General features: G+C 35.6%; 1 protein-coding gene across 2 annotated transcripts in view; it reads right to left on the minus strand.

Annotated features, from left to right (window-relative positions):
- Positions 1-23,330, minus strand: part of Pcl (polycomb protein Pcl) — a 54,478-nt gene that overhangs the window by 18,701 nt on the left and 12,447 nt on the right. For both annotated transcript variants that reach the window (XM_071591690.1, XM_071591699.1), the window contains exons 4-9: positions 22,651-22,854; positions 19,635-19,841; positions 13,134-13,306; positions 10,995-11,190; positions 6,591-6,658; positions 1,564-1,875 (exon numbers count right to left, since the gene is read on the minus strand). In XM_071591690.1, the coding sequence (XP_071447791.1) occupies positions 1,564-1,875; positions 6,591-6,658; positions 10,995-11,190; positions 13,134-13,306; positions 19,635-19,841; positions 22,651-22,854 (1,160 nt within the window). The remainder of the gene's footprint in view (positions 1-1,563; positions 1,876-6,590; positions 6,659-10,994; positions 11,191-13,133; positions 13,307-19,634; positions 19,842-22,650; positions 22,855-23,330) is intronic.

Raw genomic sequence — 23,330 nt, forward strand, 5'->3', positions numbered from 1 at the left:
TCAAAATTTCAGAAGTCTTTCAAGACTCAGTAGGAATTATGATGTATGCAATCAATATATTCATAAATTGTAGTAATAAAAGGAGCACATTTAAATCATATTAACTACTCTTGCAAGCAGGCACAATGATGAAAATTTTTTCCAACATGTACACAGCATTACATACTACCTTGATCAAAAAGTTCCCGGAATAACCACCGTGTGGTGCTCCCATCGTTCCGATTTGAGTTCTGTTTTTTTTGTTAAATTGGTACATCTGTTGTTGATATTCCCTTTAAATCTTAGTGTCATAACTTGACATTTGCAAAAGTTACGTAGCCAAGAGTACATCTATCTCTGTGTGTGTTGGCGATTTTTTACAATTTCAGAAATGGATTTAAATTTGCAACAACGAACTTGTATTAAATTTTGCGTAAAAAACGGATTTAGTGGCGCACGGACGTTGGAAATGTTGGAAAAGTGTTTCGGCAACGATTCTGTAAAAAAAAACGGTCGTTTACCAGTGGCACGAGCGGTTCAGAAGTGGTCGTGAGTCAATCGAAGATGATGAACGCAGTGGCAGACCATCGACATCGAAAGTCGGTGAAAAAATTGATAAAGTAAAAGAAATGTTGGTCAACAACCGCAAATTAACCATCAGAGAAATAGCGGAGGACTTGAACATTGCCTATGGATCCACCCAAGACATTGTGGTTAATGATTTGGGTTTCCGTCGTGTAGCAGCAAAGTTGGTGCCAAAAGACCTCAATTTCATGCAAAAAAGAGACCGTGTTGACGTCGCAAAAGACATGATTTGCGAGGCTGAATCCGATCCCACATTCATCAAAAGGATCATTACTGGAGACGAGACGTGGGTTTATGAGTACGACACGCAATCCAGACATCAGGCAAGTGAATGGCGTTCACCAAATGAGCCGAGACCAAAAAAACCACGTCGTTTTCAGTCAAAAAAGAAGGCAATGCTGACGGTTTTCATGGATTACAACGGTGTAGTGCATCATGAATTTTTGCCAGAAGGCCAGACAGTAAACAAAGAGTATTATTTGGGCGTTATGAGACGTTTGCATGAAGCAATTCGCCGAAAGAGACCAGAAATGTGGGCAGAAAACTCATGGATTTTGCACCATGATAACGCACCGTCGCACAGTGCTATCATTATTCGTAATTTTTTGACGAAAAATGCAACAAATACCATCCAACAGCCACCGAATTCACCTGATTTGGCTCCCTGTGACTTCTTTCTGTTCAATCGAGTTAAAAAACCATTACGGGGAACGCGTTTTAGCAGCCGAGAGGAAGTAATGGAAAAATCGCAGGAAGCACTGATGGACATACCGAAAACCGAATATAAAAAATGTTTCGAGGATTGGATCAAGCGCTGGCATAAGTGTGTTGCAGTCGATGGGGATTACTTTGAAGGGGACAATATAGATTTAGATGAATAAACTTGTATTTTTAATTTTCTGAATAAATTCCGGGAAATTTTTGATCAAGGTAGTATGTATACACAGATAAAACCTGCAGTTTCATCAATCTTCCAGGATAATACTAAAAATACTTTACCTTTTAGGTATATCCAGATCTGGCTGTTCTGGTGAGGACTGTTCACAGTTAGATCTGACCAATGAATGCAATGGGACAATGGTTGTGTGCGAGAGTGGTGTAAGATGTTTGGGTAGAACAGGTGGGTTGGTGGGAGGAGGAAGAAACCGCAGTGGACGCCTTCCACATGACCAGCGCTCTGCTGAAAGAGCATCTTCATCCAGTGGCGCTCCACTTGGAGGTGGGAGAACATATGCAGGTGCTGGAGGAGGGGCTCGAACCCTTAGACCCCATATTGTCGTCTTCTTCTTGATCTCTCGACCACATTTAAACCTGATAATTAACAACAACATCATAAGCCATTGACTGAGATGATTTTCATGTCCTCATAATGATGTCAGGCTTGACAACATTTAAGAACTTCTAAATCTATAATTTCATAATTTTTTTATTCCTATAATATCATCATGTACTTACTTAAAAGTTGCCATTTTAAAAAAAGACCTTGGGTGTAAAACCAGAAAAAATAAAATTTAATTAGATCAGAACAGGATTTCACAATACATAGTCATTTATGTAACCAGAGCAATTCAATGGGGCAGTTGGCTAAATTAAGATGAATGGAACCTCACCTAACAAGCGCATTGCATAGCAAGTAATTTGCATTACGAGCAAAATTGTTGGTCCCAAAAATGACTTGCTAAATGAGTGACAAGGAGAAGGGAATTTGCAAAATTAATGCACGCATTCTACTTCAATTTGTGTTCAGCACTCATTGCGCCAGCCTTAATGGCTGGCAATTACACATTTTCCCCAAACTTGTGTTCAGGCTTATTATTAGTGAATCTTAGGTGCAAAGTTTAATAATATTTTGTGCATAGTTTTAAATTTGACCCAGAAGAAAAATCCATAAGAAGAAAACCACAGAAAGATAAAAATAACGATACAAATGAAAAGTTAAGTCATTAAAAATCGAGAACAAGGTGTGATTGTGGCAGGTCTAGTACACACATCAACAATCAGCCAACATCAATGATTGATCTTTTCTTCAAAAACACAGACAAGACTAACGAGATAACACTTCAGAGAGAGCAAAAAACTATATCTACGCAACAGATACTTATTCTCAATGATATTGAAATGTTGCTTCTTATATGGATAAGGAAAAGCAATTGCAATGCAATCCTATTAATGAAAATATCATTTGTGATAAGATTCTCAGGACAAGGATAAAAACAATATTTAAACAATTTATCAATTATCTACTAGCATGGTAAATTATGAATTACCAGTGCTACATGAAACTAATAATTCACTAGTTCAACTCTGTTTACTACATGTTGCATAGTCAGGACACACATTTACTTATGGCATACAGTCAGTTCTTTCCATTTGCTATTGTAACTTTCGAAGCACAAACCTATTTATTTTAAGTTCTTCAGGCAATAAAATGGTGCAACAAAAATGGCACCAAAAAAGTGGGAGTACTAAAAACAACAACATATTAAACATTGTAGACTAGATGAAGCTCTTAGAGAAATGGGAAACTGGGGTCCCTGTTGCTACTTCAGTTCACGAAATACACATAGCTTAATAGACCGTCTGATTTGATAAAGAAGAAATTTAAAATCAACGTATTTGCTCTCAAGTTTGATGAAAATGACCAGAACATTAATTAAGAGCCTTGGAAACCACAGAGGTTAAGGAACAATGAAAATCTGGAAGAAAACATCCTTCGGTGGCAACCGCAACAAGCATAGTAAAATCAGTAGCTTTTTCAAAATATTTCCCTCTTCTTTCCGTACATCTCTGCAATTTAGTACATTATATGCCAGTGATGGAATGTACAAAGCCTATATGCATAATAATGAACAAATAATTTTTATAACCCAAGGACGTCTTGAAACAACCAATCCTATACATTAGGTTGCTTTTTTCTTTTTTTCTGCGGCAAGGCCTCACTGTTGTATGCAATCCAAGCACAGCCAAATTGACAGCATCAGAGAAGGTACATAGGAGGACCATAATTATATGAATAGGGACTTGGTGGACAAGGATGATACTTAGAATATTAACATTAAAATATACCATGCAGGGGAGAGAGAAAGCAAACTTAAACATGTTAGGGCTGGATGAGTAGGCATGAAAAGAGAAGGGATTATGGAGGGAGAGATGCAGAGTAGCATTGTGGAATTGGGGAGAGCCGGCGTGGGTAGCAGTGGTATTAAATAAAAGCTTGGGAAGGAGAGAAATAAACAGGGCATATAAACAATAAATATCACGACAGATAAGTAATTTGCACTTCGTTGTTAGTTGGGTTTACATTCCTGCAAACAATTATAGGAGAAAGAAGCAGTGTATTTGATCAACTAGAGGACATGTTCCTGGAAGAACATATTGATTGAAGATTATAATGCTGAGGTGGACGAAGGGAGAGATCAAGGAGCATAATTTTTACATTAGAAATGACTGTGGGCAGAAAGAAATACAGTTGCATAGAAAAATATTAAAGATATTTTTTTAAAATTTATTATATTTATAAATGATATATATATATAAGAAACATAAATGATAACTATGACATGGTTCAAACCACTACAACTGGAATACGTAGAAGTAGAAAATATCAGATATTACAGCTGGCTATAGATTTTACTAACATTATCATGGATTCAGTTTCCTGGGATATGACTCAGATCATAATTTAGAGGCCATTAGGAGTAAAGCCACATTCAGGAGGAAAAACAGAGAAGTATTAAAAATGGAATGCTGATACATTAGCTGTGACAAAAAGGAATATTATACTAAAAGGCAATTTCTAAATGAGGACCAGCATATGGATTCAGTAGAAGAAAAGTAGAAATATATTCAACGTGACATTATGAATGCAGGAAATGAAAGAAAGAAGCAAAAAGAATGCCAAATGGAAAATGATGAAGCCATTGATTACAGAATCCAAGATCAGAAAGACAGATGAGATGTGCAATTGTAGAGGCCTCTAAAATATAGCTTAATAGGAGGACAGAAAAGGTGAAATGGACAGAAAGGAAGACAAGCGAGTCATGGTGGGATCGGGAGGGGATCGTTCGGAGAAATCACGGTAACATAGTAAGTTGGTACATGTTAACGTGAAAGAAACATGGTGGAAAGAGCATGGCAAGGATATGATGTGTTTAAAGAGACAGGATAAAAGGTGTGCTGCAGAGGAAAGGGAAAGATGTGAGGCAGAAGGAAAAGAAAATCCAATTACACTATTAAAGATTTGAGGGAAAACTACTAACAGATTCAAAGGAGATTTGGCGAAGATGGAAATAATGAATATAAGAATTACATGGTAAAGATACTAGGCCAAGAAACCCCGTAGAACTACTCAATGGATTAAGCAAACATGGAAAGAAAAGCTTTTCTCACATTATGCGAAGAAGTTTGACAGAAGTCTTTTGATTCCTATTCCAAAATAGGGAAAATTAGTATTCTGAATGGTAAGACTATAGACTATAATCTAGATTTTGCATGTAGAAAAGGTAGCTCTTTAGAACCATTAATAAAAGGATTGAAAATAAGGCAGATGAATGCTTATGGAAGGAATAGACTGGTTTCAGAAAGAAGAGTGATATAGTGACACCAAAGCTTCAGTGACTGAATAAACTGGATACAATTAATGAGATCCAATATTGCAGAAGATATGAGTAGAATGGAGAGATAGGCGACTTAGATGAAACCTGTGCATGATTTAGACTATAAAAGTAGCAGTTGGAGAATTAGAATGGTCAGAGATAGAAAGGGAGGTAAGAGAGCTATGGTAAGGAATTGAGGTATGGATGAGAGCAGGTAAGGAACTAATCAAGTTAGATTTATTGATGATCAAACTTGAGTCAGTCAGCCTCAATGTGATAGGTGTAGAATGGAAATCTTGTGTAGAAAAAAGGTAACAATACTCTGAAGAAATAAGAACATTAAGATAAAAATTAGAGTCAGAGGGCATAAACTAGAACATTTACACAATTAAGTATTATAGGAGGAGGCAGGAAAAGTGGTGAGGGCATTAAAATTACAATTGTCAAGACGTTTTTCCAAAAAGGAGAGAATTGATGATGGGAGCTTAACTAAGAATAAGACTGGCAGACATTTTAATAAGGAGTGTCATTTTGCATGGCTGGCACAATTAAGGCATGAGGATGTATAGATTTGAGACTTGAAAAAGGGGTTTGGAGAAAAGTGAAAAAAATTAAATAGAGATGGAAAAACAAACAAAATGCTAGACATAGTAGGAAACAGATAAGGTTGTTGGGATAAATTTGGAGAAGGCAGGATGTAGGCCATGTTAAATTTTTGAACCATATTCAAAACTATACTTCATAAATGAATACACCATAACCTAATTTTAAACAACAAAATTGTGAATGAGTGAAAAATAGGTTTCTGCATTAAAAAATTAATTAAATCCTGATTTAATATTGGAATTACAGCTAATATTTTTTAACAGCTTCAGTAGTAAATTTTTATTAGATAATTGAGATAACTCACACAGTAAACCAACCTACAGCTGGTAGAATATCAATATTCTATAATGCTAATAATCAACAAAATATCATCAAGAATTCAGAAAATATACATAGAGAGAGGACTACAGTATTCTTTAAATTCAAATTAGAGTTGAGCAAATTTATATAAATATCCATATTATTCATGAATAGAGCGTAAGATAAACAAAGCAGAATTGCATAAAGGCTAAAATTTAATTAGGATTAAATTACTGTGTGAGTTATCTCAATTATCTAATAAAAATTAAAGTTTTAATTTATTATCTATCACAAAATATAATTTACTTAATACAACTAAGCTGAATCTTGGTATTAGGAGGCACATTTAATTAAACAAACAAGAAATTGATGAACTAGGATTCTTGAACATCCATATTAGTTAAATGATTTAATACTATTTTACATCTAAATTGTACTATAATATTTGGAGGCAATACTGCATTAAAATGAATAACATGCCAAAATGGGTAGCAAACAAATGGAAAAAAAGAAGGGTAGGCTTACTTATTCCTATTGTTCTGCAATACTGACAGTATATCATCCTTCCTCTCATCAGGATTGGATTCGTATAACTGGAAAAAAAATTAGACATTGTAATGTGTTACAGAAACATTAATCAGCAATTAAGCACTGCATACATGCACCAATAGCTGATTTGTGCTAATCTGTTGTGGTATATGTGGGAGAGCATTCGAAAAGATAACATAAATCCAGGTTTAAAATTAAGATATCTCTGAAGGATAGCACTAAGTCTCAGAGTACACCCGTGCCTGCACCCTCAGTCATTGAATCTAACATTTCACAATGAATTATGACATTGGATTACAAAAGGTCAGCAAAATGAAATAGGAATGGACTGAAAATTGCCTGAATGATTGATGCAGATATATACACAATAGATAAGTGTAGGCACCATACTGAATGATAGGAATTCACACTAGGAATGAAATGACATAATTCTCTCAACTATTAAGGAGTGATCCTGAATTAATGACAGTACAGGTCTATACAAGGTCTGTCCAATAAATACACTAACAATAAAAAACTTTATTTTGCAAAATTTAGTCTACATCGATTTTGTCCCCTTCAAAGTACTCTACATTCATATCTATGCACTTCTTCCATTTTATTTTCCACTGTTTAAAGCACCCTTGGAAGTCCTCGGCAGTTAGGCTTTTTAGTTTTCTCGTTGTTTCTTGCTCTAATGTGTCCACATCTCCCCAGTGATGTCTTCTCATCACATTTTTACATTTCAGGACTAGGAAAGAGTTGCAGGGGGCAAGATCTGGCGAACAAGGAGGATGATTAAGGATGGCGATTGAATTTTTTGCCAGAAACTGGCAAACAATCAATGCTGAATGTGCACGTGGTAAAGGATCCATCCATCGCCTTGAGTCAAATTCGGTCGCACGAGATCTCTCAAACGCTTGAGAACTAAAAGGTAGAACTCAGCATTTACCATTTGCCCTTCAGGAAGAAATTCATGATAAAAATCCTCGATGAGAGATATGAAGGCAGATCACCAACATATTTCATTTGAACATAGGTATTATATTAATTTGAGTTTCATAAATAAAGCTTTATAATTAATTACATTAAGGACAAAAAGCATGAATTTTTTAACACACATCAATGAAACTATTTATGGTAAAAAATTTATGCTTCATCACAATCAACATGAAATCCTGCTTTCTCAAAGCAGTTATATATTGTGGAATCCTTACCTTGCTTCCAGGCCATGATATGTAGTTAAAAGCATCCAGTACATCCAATTTGATTTCTTTTATATCCCTAGCACAATCATGCATAGATATGAATTTCTGTACAATGATTCTTCGATAATGCACCTTAAATGAGTAAATTATACCTGAATCTTTTGGTTGAAGCTCACTAGTAAAATTTGCAGAAAAATTGTAACAGTAAATTTCTCAAGTGTACGGTGGTGGTCCCAGAAGTACCCGACCCAACAAAGAAAACACAAAATTTTTGGAAAAAAATGTATTTTTTTTCAACATGATCTCCTTTCAGCTCTATATTCTTTCCCCAGCGATGTTCAATAAGTACGATTCCCTTTTTATAAAAAGAACTGTCTTGCTCCTCAAAATAGCCATTAACTGCCAATGTCACTTCTTCACGGTTGGAAAATCTTTGACCACCGAGCCATTTTATAAAGTTTGCGAGCAGAAAATAAAGTGAGGAGACTAAATCTGATGAATAGGGTGCATGAGGTAGCAATTCGAACTTTAATTCATGAATTATGGCCATTACAATAACGGATTTGTGAGCTGGTGCATTGTCTTGATGAAACAACTCTTTCTTCTTAGCCAAATGTGGCCGCTTTTGCTTGATTTCTTCGTTCAAACATTGCAATAGGTTTGCATAATATTCGCCATTGATAGTTTTTCCTATTTCAAGATAGTCAATGAAAATTATCCCACGCGCATCCCAAAAAACCAACGCCATGACCTTGCCTGCAGATGAAACGGTCTTCGCCTTCTTTGGAGCCGGTTCTCCCTTTTGCATCCATTGCTATGATTATTGTCGTAGGTGTCAAGTAATGGACCCATGTTTCATCCATGGTTATGAAATGGTGCAAAAACTCAGCTTTTTTGCAGTGAAACTTTGCTAAACACTCAATTGAAACATCTTCACGACACTGGTTTTACTCGAGTGTTAGCAAACGAGACACCCATCTTGCATACAGCTTTCTGTCATGTCCAAATTTTCAGTTAATATGCGATGTACCTCACTTTTTGAAATGCCTACTGTATCTGCTAGCTTGTGCACTTTCAGTCGACGATCATCCAGCATCACTTTGTGGCCTATCTTCACCGTTTCTGGAGTCGTCACCTCATTTGGTCGACCAATGCGATGCTCGTATTGACAGCTCGTACGGCCTCATTAAACTCTGCTACCCAATATTTTACTGTTGTAAACAAGGAGCAGATTTACCCAGAGTAGAATCCAGTTCGGCTTTAATATTGGCTGGGCTGAGGCTTTTCAAATAAAAGTATTGTATCACATAACGATGACCAATTTTCTCCATTTTCACAAATTCACTGAAAACATTCACTATTGATGCGTAAATTCCTCTCGGGTCCTCCACCAGGTTATATTGTCCATATTGGCCGACGTTTCGATGTCCGACTCGGTCATCGTCTTCAGGGCTTCTGAAAGCCCTGAAGCTTCATTCAGAAGACCTGAAGACGATGACCGTGTCGGACATCGAAACGTCGGTCAATATGGACGATATAACCCAGTGGAGGACCCGAGAGGAATTTACGCAGCTGATACGCCGGGAAAACACCAAATCTTTTATCATTCACTATTGATGGCTGTCAAACAAATACTAAACAATGTGGTGTCTTCAAACTGGAAACATATGCTTTATAGATTGCATACTTTCTAATACAGTGATATTTTTCAAACCACTATCGTCATCTCTAGGTCAGGCCGGGTACTAATGGGACCACCCTTGTACATTTGGTGAATGGGCTGGACAATAGTAAACAAGCAGCAGAAGTTTCCTGGTCTGAGAATCCTTTTTAGCATGCAGAATATGAAGCTGATCATCAAATACTTCTTTAATCATCCATGCTTTGGAATTTGCTGTACATCTAGAGGGCCATGTTTTCACACATTTGGTTGAGGATGAACCTAGGACTTCTGCATGCATGCTCTGACTCTGAGACAAACTTCATTGGTCACTTGAAGAAGCTTGTAGATTCTGAGGGTTACCTGCCACAACAGGTTTTTAATTGTGACAAAATAGGTCTCTCCGGAAGTTGATGCCGAAGCTAACCTACTTTTTACATTTAACAGTAGAAGAGAATGCATTGCCAGGCCACAGGGCAAAGGGGGCTTCTCACTGTGCTTTTATGAGCCAATGCGAGAGGCAATTAGAAAATTAAATCCCTACCTCGCTTACCGTTTGAAAATCCCACAAGCCTTTAAGAAGAGTACATTTCTCAAACAGCACGCTAAATGTGATGGGTAGGTCATGGAAAACCATTTCATCAACCTGTGCATACCAAGAGTCACCCCAATGAGGCAGTGGCTATGTGTGAAGGAAATTTATTAAATGATAAGTCTGAGTCAAATTTTTACAAAATTTCGAAGCATCGGCAAATCAAATGTCTCTAGACAGCTTGCAAGTAAAAAGGAATTAGATATGCATCAGAAATAATAACCAATTTTGACTCTTTTTTTTGTTTTCACAAATCGAATTTGCATTCCCAGTTGCTTCATTCTGTGATAGAAGAAAAGATGAACATGATTCACGATCCTCAACAATTTATAGATGTTTTCATTTGAATAAATCTTTTACAAAATTAATTTTTTTGGCATGGAATGTCCTATCATATTTTATCTTAATTTTTATGAAAAAAATTGTTTCGCCAAATGAATGTTTTGCTATACAAAAAAGATTGCAGAATGAATAACGCTCTTTGTATGAGGTTCCACTGTACGTAGATTGCAATGAGATAACTGGACAGGAAATGCCTTTGGCAATTCAATTATTGCATAAGAATTTGTATGCATGATGAATTACAATAAACTAAGTTTATGGGTTTTATTGCAATTATTAGTACTTAAGGTGAGGATATGGAACTGATGACTAGTACAAGGGGAATGTTAGGCAAGGCAGAGGGAGGAAAATACTAGGAAATTTGGATGAAATTTATTGAAGTTGAAAGCATGCAGACTTGAAAAATGAGTTAAGTTCTTCGGGTATTCAGTATTATATTACACAATATTTAGAAGTGCAGCAGTGCATAGTGTCCTTGGGCCCATCAGATAACATTAAAATTATTAAAACTAGTCATGAATGAAACTGATTCAGGCAGGAGATAAGAATAAAATTATAAACATACCAATAATGCATGAAATAAATAATTATTGACCAACCTTTAGTGGTAACTGAAGGTATTTCCAGTTATCATTTATATATGGGATGAGCAGAGTATCAAAATCATAGTACTTTTTAGCATTTAACACTGTAAGGTTAAAGAGTGCCAAATGGACAACATCCACTAACTGCATCTCCAGACGTCTAACAAACTCTGTGCCATGGTTACACACAGCACATACGAAGATGTAAAACCTGGAAGATCAAAATAAGAAAATTTACTTCAAAGTCCATCTAAAGGAGAGAGTGAATGAAATTTACTTTAGTATGTACAACTTACAAGGTCTTTTCAAAGAAAGATGAGACTGTTTCAATAAACACTTAATTTTACTGTTACCCTTTAATCATGCTTATCACCTTCAAAATACAGCCTTTAGCTGCCAATGCAATGCTCCTTAAGTTTTTTCCATTTTTATGAACTTAGCTTGAACTTAAGCATAGCTGCCAGTAACACTTCTTTCGCGATAGCCTTGGATGTCTTCAATAGTTTCAAATCAGCATCCTTTCATTGTGGATTTTAACTTAGGGTATAGGAAAAAGTTCACTGGAGCAAGATCCGGAGAGTACAGTGATTGGGGGATCACTGGTGCGAAGTTTTGGCCAAAACTCGGTAACAATCAATAATGTGTGCACCAGTGCATTGTCATGATGAAAGCACCAAGGTTTGTTTTCCAACATTTATAACCTCTTTCGCAACATGACATGCCTTAACCTTCTCATAACTTCTATATAGTGTTTGCCCATTAACTGTTTGTCCTTGGGGACATATTCATAATGAATAATCCTTCCCCAATCAAAGAGAATGATCAACATCATCTTCACATTCCTGACATCCATGCTTTTTTGGGTCGAAGGGAAGATGGCACCTTCCACTGTGAAAATTCAGATTCGGTTTTTATATCATAACCATAAACACAGGTTTTGTCGCCTCTGACTGATTGAAGAAGTTTCGGTCATTGCGGTTTTGGTTCTTGAATGATCTAGCAGTTTCTAGCTGATGTAAAGATGGTTTTTTCTCTGTTCATCCATTGAAACTATCAGCACAAATTTGGATGCGACATATGCTGCATGCCCAAAATTTCTATCAAAATGGTGAAACATGATCCAACACTAATGTCAACTCCATTGATAATCTCCCTGACATTTAACCTACGGTTTGCGTGCATTAAATCATTCACACTGTTGATCTGGGTGTTATTTGTTGATGTCAATGGTTCTTTATCGGTCTTAAGGCTTGTCCAGACTGGATGCAGTTGTACCATCGAAAACACTGTGACCTACTCATAAATTCATCGCTGAATGTCTGTTGAATCATTGCACAAGTTTTAGTTGCACTTTTCCAGAGGTTAAAACAAAATTCAATGCACACGCGCTGCTTCTCTAAGCCCTTCATTCTCACCAAGTAGAATTTGTACAGTAAATGTGAGCAAGCTCAGAGAAGAATCACTGTAGTCCAGAGACAAGTCAAGATAGGGCTACGAGCAAGGTTGTGTTGTACTTCTCACAGATGGCATTAGAAGGCGACACCAGACTGACTGTGATCCACCAAGCAGTTCGCACAGAGAAAGACCAGTCTCATCTTTTTTGTACAGACCTTGTAATATGTAAATTAATCATTGAAATAGCGATTATCTGCTCCTATGGAATTACATAAGGCTCCCATGTAGAGCTTGAGTGATGACTAGTAAAACCTTGTCATTGTAATCATTTTCTATTTCTATCACACAAAAACTCAGAAAGAGATAAGACTAGTGCACTTAGCAACAAAGCATTCTGGGACCAATGCATTCATCCACTGAAGTGGGATGGAAACCTGTGTGCAACTTCTTTAAGATTAAAAATTAACAACAGCTTGACATGCAATATTTATAGATTATTTAGTGAAAGATTTAGGAGGCCCCAATGTAGGTATCCCATAAGTGTGCATCACACATGAGACAGGTCTGTTCAATTATTTGTTCAAGGTAATTTTACGTTTAATTACAAAAGTATCAATTAGATTTATCTGTACAAAGATAAAGTCATTAGAAATAACTCCTTTGAGAGTACATTTCATGGAATTTATTAGCATTGCAAATATTAAAAGAATTTTAATTTAAAGATTAATTTATCACATGGATTCGAATTACATGATTTACCTGTCACCACAATAAAGTGGGTATTTCAAACAACTGAGACACCGATCATGAAACCACTGACGGCAACGCCCACATTGCAGCATCCTCCAAAACCATTCTCCAGCTGAGCCACAGTAACAATACTTCTGCTCTGTATTGATGCGATGCTGAGAGTCCCATGTAAGTGCCTCCACCTAAAACAATAAAAAGTTCCATTTGACTTAATATAAGCAAATAATTTAGGCATAGTTGATCACATGGTGTAATTAGTTAAAAAGCATCATGGAGTTATTGTTTTTGAATTTAAAGGATTTATTTTATAATCATTCAAAGGTAATGCTTGAAATTCTAGTGGAAAGTTAATAAAATACTCTATTCGATTAGCAAATATTATAGAATTAGGTAGTGTTATTATCCAATTTCTATTATCATCCATTTGATTTGTTTACTAGGTCAAGCTTGTTTGAAAATTCAAATTCAGATATTTTTAATTTATCTTGGAAATGTTTTGGACCAAGACGATCAGATTGGGGCCTACAGAAGAAGAATTGCATTAGTAAAGAATCTTTCAGAAGGAGAAGGGATTTTTTGACAGTAATATTATGTTAGAATGGCATGGTTTTGCATGTTGTGTAAACATAGTCACTGATTGACTGAAGGGAAAACCAATCAAAAAGTACTATTCTTGGCGGGGGAGGAGAGAAGGTCCATAGGTGACAGGAACAATGGATGCAGAGTATTTTGATTTGTGATGAAATGTTGGAGATTGTGATAGAGGGGAGAATATTAAGCAGACAAAGAAGGGGAATGAAATAAATAGACATTATGGAAGGAATGAAGGCAGATTGGAAGTATTTGGAATTGAAGAGCATTTGATTGTCATGCATGGTGTCAAGTTGTATTTTTGGACAGAGCCTGAGGTATAGGTATTACCAATCTGCGTGAATTCAAAAATTACCTTAAGCAGTTGACTACCGATAATAAAATTTTTCCCTAGCAAGAAGAATTTTCTCTGTTGTTTGAAGTATAGCGATGAAGTTTTGATTCTTCACGCACATTTCATAATGAGAATTAGCCTTAAGTAGCAGTATTCAATCTTCTTATCTTAGTATTTATACTTCGGTAGGATTTTTAACAAAAATTAAGGTCATATTATACCCCTGGTTATCTTTTGTAGCACTCAGCCACAATTTTTCTTTCTTGTAATTTCTCCTTTTTCACAGAGTTAATGTATTCTCATTTACATAGCGATGATGGGATATCTGGTGTAGAAGTTGTTGCTGGGTAAAGTATCTAGTACATTCAATTTGATTGCCTATATATTCCAATCACGGTCATGCACAGATATAAATTTCTTCAAAATCACTCTTATATGATGCATCTTAGTTTGAGTGAATTTATAACTAAATCCAAGTGATTGGAGCTCACTAGTACAATTTGCAGAAAAAAATTGTAGCTGCATATTTCTCAAATGCACATCAGTAGATGAGCTGGACACATTCATGTTTTGGAAAATGCTGTAGATCTAGTGGGCAACTTTTTCACATGTTTGACCAAGCACTCTGATTTACCAACTACTAGTGGATGAAGCTTCTTATTTCGAAGATAGCAAGTCTTTGTTTGCAAAGCACCCCTCCATGATCTTGTTTGCCACTGAAGCACAGATTTTTTGCTGGCAGCTCATTAAAAAATAACCTTGTTTCATTTGCATTTAAATATCTTTTGGGGCTAGAGCCTTCAAGAAGTTTATTAAATTCTGACACCTTCCACAGGTAGGAAAGTAGAAGCATTGACGTTGAGTTGCAGTCTCAATGTCAATGATTCTACTGTCACTTTTATACAATATTGTGCAAATTTTTAAACCTATCCCATTAACCGCACTGTGAAAACCAATGCTGTGAAATCTTTGATTCCTAATATTGTAGGGACGTGCAATACTTTTTCTATTATAATGACACCATTCACTGGTATATTTGATCTATCAATCCATCAATTAAAAAGCTTTCTTTAAGTAATTCTTCACACTTGGAATTCGCGACCTATTTTCTCATTTATGACAAATGTCAACACTGGCTGGTACATTTAAGAATCAAACCATGATTTTTCACATTGAAAATATTCTTTTTTAGCCTCGTCTTTCCATTGCCGAGCAAGATAATATTTACATCCCAGAGTAATTGAGGAAAACCTCACACATGAGAATCTGAGCTGAACATGAGAATCAGTTATTGTGGTAAATAGTATTTTACGTCGACGAGATTTCGACCTTAGTTATATCCAAAACGTAAATGATAATCTTAGATGGGCTTGTGGTGCTCTTAAGGTTGTATTCTGTGACGTAAACAAACGTATAAATGATCACTGCTTAGCTCACGATGGCTTGCATTTAAATCGCAAAGGGGCATATCTGTTAGGTAAGGCAATTGAAAATGTAGCAAATATTTGTGCATACAAGGGAAACGGAAAACGCAGGTAGCCCGTGTCAATATAATCAGTACCCCCAATCAAAATACAAAAAATATAGTTGATTGCACAAAAAATTGCTCTGTAAAGCTTCTACATCAAAACATTCAATACATAGCAAATAAAAAGCTGGAAATTGAGATCCTATTGCAGGAAGAGAGGCCGGATTTTCTTTGTATAACGGAGCACGGCCTAAAAGATAATGAAATGAAAAGTCTAAAGCTTAGGGATTATTTTCTTGTCGATCATTTCTGTAGGGAAAGAAACAAAGGTGGCGGTGTTGCATTTTTCGCCAAAACTTGTCTTGAATCAGTAACCAGAGCCTATAAAAACTTAAAAAATAGAATCGGCGAAGAAAAGGGATTTGAAATAACCTTGTGCAAATGGCCCAAGACAAATGAAACTTATTTTTTTATTGGTCTGTACAGATCTCCAAGTTCACCAGTCGATGAATTCCTCAAAAAAATGGATAAAATACTTGAGAAAGTTGTCAAGAAAAACAATAAAATTATCATTGCTGGGGACCTGAATATAGATGTCTCAAAAGATAACAGCTCTACTCAAAAGCTAAAAGAAATACTTCTCTGCTACAGTGTTCAGCTAACTATTTTTACCCCAACCAGAGAGTCATCTCACTCAGAAACTGTTATAGACAACATAGCTACAAATCTACCAGAGCATAACTTCAAATCTCTAGTTTTGGAAACTACTATCTCAGACCATCATGCACAAATTATTGAATTTAACGCACACACTCTAACAGATAGAAGTGACAGAAACACAGATACAGTGTACACACGTATATACTCACAGGAAAATATGAATCTATTTAAATGGGAGTTGAAGAGTGTTGACTGGGCAGCAGTACTAAATGCAACTCTAGTTACAAACAAGTTCAAAGAATTTCAATCAATTATTGAGTACTACTGGGATATTTGTTTCCCATTGAAAAAGCTAGCCATAAAAAATAAATCTGCAAATAAAGGATATAACTGGATAACAAATGAGGTTCTGACTGCAAGAAATAGGCTTAACTACTTGACTAAGGCTAGTAAAGTGGATGCCAGGCTGGTACCCTTAAGAAATAAAATGAAGTCCGAGTACAGGATGCTGCTTAGGAAAGCAAAAAATGACCATGTCCAACAAATTATTTCGAATTCTACCAATCAAACAAAAGCGTTGTGGTCTGTAGTAAATAATGAAAATTCCAGTAAAATATCAGAGCCCGCGAAAAATAAATGCTTCTCAATAACAATTGATGGAAAAGAAATTAGAGATCCTCAAAATGTGGCAAATGAATTCAATAATTTCTTCGTAGATATCATTGGCGAAACAACAGCGCAGAAAAACATTCTAAATGATAGCATAGAAAAATTAATGTACATTAGTGAATCAATTTACTTAAATCCCACCACAGAAAATGAAGTCAGAAATGTAATCAAGAAACTAAAAAACAAAAAATCCAGTGGGCATGATGGCATATCAAATTATCTAATAAAACTTTGTCAAGAATCCTTCACTTTACCTATTACCAATATAGCCAATGAATCGTTTCTAACTGGGCAATTTCCTGAAGAATTAAAAATAACCAAAGTTATTCCACTACACAAAAAGGGAGCCAAAGACCAACTGAATAATTACAGGCCAATCTCACTAATTTCATGTATTTCAAAAATACTTGAAAAATTGATGGAAGAAAGACTATTAAAATTCCTCATAAAAAATAAAGTTCTTTCTCAGTCACAGCATGGCTTCACAAAAAATAGAAGTATAGAAACTGCATGCAGCGATTATGTCACTAAAATTGCCCAAGCTTTAAGTGATAAAAAGCATGTTATAGGGGTTAACATGGATCTATCAAAAGCCTTTGATTCTGTAAAATCTAGCATTCTTTTAACTAAACTAGAACATTATGGTATCAGGGGAGTAGCTCATCATTGGCTTACATCTTTTTTGGAAAATAGGAAACAGTATGTAGAAATTGTTGGAAAAAATGGTGCTACCTACAAATCAAAAATGAAAACTATTAAATATGTTGTTCCACAAGGTTCTGTATTAGGGCCTTTACTTTTCCTGGTGTATGTGAACGACATTGAAAAAGCTATAATCTCTCCAGAGAATAATAACGTGGTGCTCTATGCAGATGACATAAGTCTAATAGCAGGTCATACTAAATCATCTCAATTAGAAATAGACATGTATGCTATGGCGAATTCAGTCGCTCAATGGCTGCATGTAAATAATTTACAACTAAATGCAAGAAAAACAGTTTACTTGGTATTTAGTAATAGAGACCTTCAGTCAAATATTTCTGTAGAAATAGAAAACCAATTGATCTCTGAGTTAGAACATACCACTTCATTGGGTTTAGAAATAGACAACAAGTTAAGCTGGAGGTTTCAAATGGAAAAATGTAGTAAAAAATTATGTTCAGCCCTATTCCTTTTAAAAAATCTTGCCAACTATTGTAATACAGAAGTATTAATCCCAGTATATCATGGTATATTTGAGTCCATAGCTCGATATGGCATTGTCTGCTGGGGGAGTTCAGCACATGGAAACATCAATAGAATACTCACACTTCAAAAACGTGCGTTAAGGGTTATATTTAAACTAAATGCAAGAAAATCCTGCAGGGAGTATTTCAAATGTCACAAAATCATGACCATTCCCAGTATATATATGTATAATGTGATATTGTATGCCTGCACGAAAACACCTTCACTGATCAGAAATAGGGACGTTCACAAGTACGACACCAGGGGCAAGGAAAATCTTCATAATGGCCATTGCAGAGTAGCAGTACTAAAAAAAACCCCAGAAGTTTCAGGAAGACTACTGTTTAATCGGCTTCCTGAAGAGTTAAAACGAATACTCCCCCATGAAAATAAATTCAAAAAAATGTTAAAACATTTCTTTTTAAATAATGTTTTTTATAGCGTCCAAGAGTACACAGAAAGAGCCAATGTAGGAAATTCAACTTTTTTAAATCCTTAATACTCATATATGTCATGTACATTATTATTCCTAAGAACCTGTATACAATTGATGTAATTGAATTTTTGACGAAGCCCATCCAATTATGTATTGTTCTATGGCGAATAAAACTATCTATCTATCTATCTATCTATCTAGCTACCTCACCACTGAACTGGTGCAAACAGTTGTCAACCTTTAACATTGTTTGAAGAAAATACAATTGTTTTTGATTAAGTGTAGTTTTGACGCGATTAAGCAAGTTTCAATAATTTTTATAATTCAAGAGACCATCATTGTTGTATCTGATGCGCCAAGACAGTACAAATGATCCCAGTTTTCATTCACCAGTTTCACACTTCATCATGTTTCGGTCAAAGTCATTTTCATTCCTTATATTTCCACCTTATGTGTGAAATGAAGTCACCCTCAGGTGTTCATAAAATATTGTAACTAACTCCTAGTTGGACAATGTCCAACTTCATTGCAAGAACAATTTCATTGAATGAATCTTTTCTTAACAGACTAAGATTACAAGTTCAAGTGGTTCACATTTGCTTGGCTAGTGCCTGCCATATTCAAATTCTTTGCTAAAACCATTTACAGCACCACTTTCTTTGGTGTAGGAGCACAAAACGAGGCCAAAAAAGTTTTTTTTATAAAGACTGATGTAAATAAGTGTTTTAGAATGTGAAATTTTTAAATGCAGTGCTTAGAGATGGAAATCAAGGGAAAACTGAAAGTGAAAGTGTAAATGCGGGGTTCCAAATATTTTGGAAAATAGGAAATTTTATGGGATCTGATAAAATTGTTGTAAATTGCAGGAAAACCTAAATTACCATAACACAAATATGGGAATTAACAGTATTGTTGTTGCTTGCATGTTGTTCTTCATGTGATTTTTGACACAGTGAATAAATATTAATATTATTAATATAATTACATATACTTTTATCTGTTCATGAAATGACTAGGTCTTTCTGTGGGCACATATCACAAATTATAAAAATATAAAGGTTTACTTGAAGAACACTGAAAAAATATGTGAACACTTAATCTAATTGAGTACATATATTCACTTACATCATATGATAATCCCATTATTCTAGTTTCTTTGCTTACAGCAGGAGAAACAGTCTCCACCGGCCCTGCAACTATGGCAACCTCTTTTCGTACAGCATGAGTACCAATTCCAACATCAACAGTATTAGCTCGATGAGGGCGCCGTCCATTCTCTACACAGCGACTGCAAGTCCATGGTGTGTCCACTTCAACTACGTTCACATTTGGCTTGATAAGGATAATCACAAAAAAAATGTTATTTCTTTTTGAAAACCACTATTACATGTTTTTGATATTATTGATAATAAGATAATAATTTAATTGATGAATTCATTCATCAATTCAAAGCTAAGAGCAGTCATCTAGCAAAACCAAAGCAAAAAGTCTATGGTTACAAGGATAAAAAATATATAATTGACATTTAAAGTCAGATCTTGTCCCGTAACTCATAAATGTAATCACTGTCAAATTAAACATGGTCATGCAACATTTATCATTGTGAAGAAGAGAGAAAGCTTTTATTACAATAGAGATAATATAATGTTCCCCTTCTATAAAGTTACATTGGACGCCATCCATTTTAGCATTATTGTGTTGTTAAGTTCTGTGTAATACATTACAGAGGTATCACACTTCCGCTCATCAATTCTAAGAAAACTCCACAGTTAACAGAATAAAACTTTTTTGCTAGGTTAGTCAATGTGAACTAATATCTAAAACGATATAAATGGAAGCAACATCCTAACCTTGAATTGCTAAACTTGAAATAAATTTCTGCTTACACTTGCACAATGCCATCATGACAGACAGCTTAGAGCCAGTCTCTTGCCAGTTGTATAGCCAACCATCACGGTGCAATCATTTTACTCTCTCTCAAGTATTTGGCTCAGTTAGGTAGATGTAAGGGATGATTATTAATTAGGTTACTATGGTGATTAAATTTGGATCTTGCTGGGAAGGTAGATGGTGGAGATTATCATTACTGGACATTCTAGCTGGGTGATTGGAATACCAGCATGAGAAAATTTAGGGCTCAAGAAATGGAAAAAAACTGCAACTAAATAAAATCTTTATTGGGGGTTTTGATTTTACAGGAGTTGCCAAAAAATTAGTTATAATGGCAATACCAACTGCAAAAGTATCGGCTGCAGCGGTTATCTCCAGACAAATTTCTATTTGAATTTCCCACCATATCATAGTTCCACTTGAGGTCGTGATTAGGGCTCTTGAAAGCTTTAAGCATCTAGTTAACGGTCTTCACCTAAAAATGGCCGAGATGTTATGTACACGTGCGGAGTACAATCGAAGAGCAGCTATTATCAAAAGTGTTCACGCTGGGCATTTGCCCAGTGAAATAGTTCCGATTCTTAGGGTACCCCAGATCAACTCTTTACGATATTGTGGCTAAGTATAATGCTTCGGAGAAGTCTGGGGAAGGTTTCGCAAACCCGGTGAGGAAACTCTCATTCAAGGAAACTCATGTCATGTACAGCGGCAGTCATTGAGAAGGCTCAGGTGTTGACTTTGGAGGACCCGGGGTGATCGCTGAGGAAAAATGGCGTCAGAATTGAATATTAGCAAGTGAACAACGCGTCAAATGTCAGAGAAGGACCTATGATAAAAGCCGTACACAATAAAGGTGCAACACATGCTGTCTGAGGCTGCCAGAACAAAGTGGATTGCTCGCTGCAACCTGCTATTGTGTTCTCTAAAAAATGAAGCTGCAGGGCAAATCAGATTCTTATCTGATGAAACAATTTTCACCTTTGACGCTAAGATCAACCGGAGAAATGATCGCTGGCTCGCCCCTGACCCTTAGAAGTCCCGATTGTTGCTTGAACAAAATTTCCGGCTGGTGCTCAAGTCCTAGATGTTGTATCCAGTGAGGGTGATATCATACCGCCACATTTCTTTGAAAAGGGACAAACTATCAAAAAAGTCCATCTGCAAATTTTGAAGAACTTCTTGAGACCATGGATGGTAATTGTGGCCTCGGGGAGACAATGTCTTTCAACAAGATGGTGCACCAACTCATACGACTCATTTAGTCCAAAACTGGCTCTCAGATAACATTGACATGTTCTGGTCAAAGGAATTCTGGCACCCGAATAGCCCGGACTGGAACGCCCTCGACTATTATGTTTGCAGCATAGTCAAAAGAATAACCAATATGACGAGGCACCCTAATGTCACATCTCTACGCACAGCTATCGTAGCAGCATTTGCAAATATGGACAGTGCTGTTTTTACGAGTGTGTACAATCGATTCAGGACAAGATTGGAGGCAGTCATTGCAGCTGAAGTGGGTTACATTGAGTAATGTCATTCTTGACAGATACCACTACTTGCATGTAAGATTTTCATTTTTTTAAATAAATTTAATTTTAAACAAAAGTTTCATTTGTCTGAATTTAATTGCCATACCCTGTGGACCAATATTATCCTTCTTTTATTTTCCTGGCAGAAAGGAGATAGTAGTTTCTAGAAGTTCCATATTAAAATGAATATTTTCAATTGAAAATTATACTCCATGGAGTGGTCAATATAAATTTGAAACAACAATCAATATACATTAGCGAATGCCACTCATTCTTACTATATGGAAGCACAATTTTTGTAAGTTGATTGACTTGATGTAATGGAATTTCAATTCGAGTTTAAAAGAAATATAAGAGAAAAATCAAGACAAAAATACTTTCTAAATGATTAGCTATAGGCCAATCACAGCGATGCAGATAAACATTGCAATTTTTAAAGGTTAATACAAATTATAAAAATTTTATTCGTAAAAATGATAATATAATAGCACAAAATGAAGGATATGGAAAGAATAGCATTACTTGGACCTCATAAACAAAGATAGAAATTTCAATCTATTAAAGGACTCAATCACTTTAAAAAATATCACATTTGCACCACATAACTGGATTTATTTAATGACGAATTCAAATATAAACTTTAATTACTTATTATAAAAAAAACCAAAAAACTACTGATGGAATAGTATGCTAGCTATTAAAAACACAACCATACATACCCGATGACAAGTCTGATGATAACCACGACCACAGCGATCGCACACAAGGATGGTATCATATGCCTTTGAATTTGACTTTTTGCATACTACGCAGAGTAATTCATGCTCACTTTGAGAGGCTAGTTTGGCTACGTCTTTGAGAGATGACCATCTTTGTGTATTGTCACCAAATTTTACTAGACACCTATCACTGGCCGCATCCACCTGACAAAATGAAAAGGGAAGAATTAGTCACCAGAATTGAAATGTCCAAAGATAGCATCAATATAATTAATGTAATTAGTCAAGCTGGCACAAGATTACTCAGAACCAGAAAATACATCAATTGATTCATAAATGAGTGTGTTGAGATCCAACATTCAACTAGATTGGCACATGCTAGGTATGTGAACAACTTTATAACCACAAACAAATGGTATTTATGCATTCTAATATAAAGAAGATCCTCATATTTACACTTTTAGAGGGACTCCAGTAAAAAGTATACATAATGGAAAAATACTAATTTGGGGAAAAGGAGAATTTTCTCTTTTGCATGCTTAATTACTGGAGTAGAGATAAAAACAAGAAACAGACAAACTGTACAAGAGCAGGATTATTATTTATATCTTCTACATAACTAAAAAATATCACTTCTATAACAATAACTCTCTTCATTTATTTATATCGGATGAATGACA

The sequence above is a fragment of the Hetaerina americana genome, unplaced genomic scaffold, assembly GCF_022747635.1.
Source record: "Hetaerina americana unplaced genomic scaffold, ioHetAmer1.1.p SCAF_1, whole genome shotgun sequence".
NCBI lineage: Eukaryota > Metazoa > Arthropoda > Insecta > Odonata > Calopterygidae > Hetaerina > Hetaerina americana.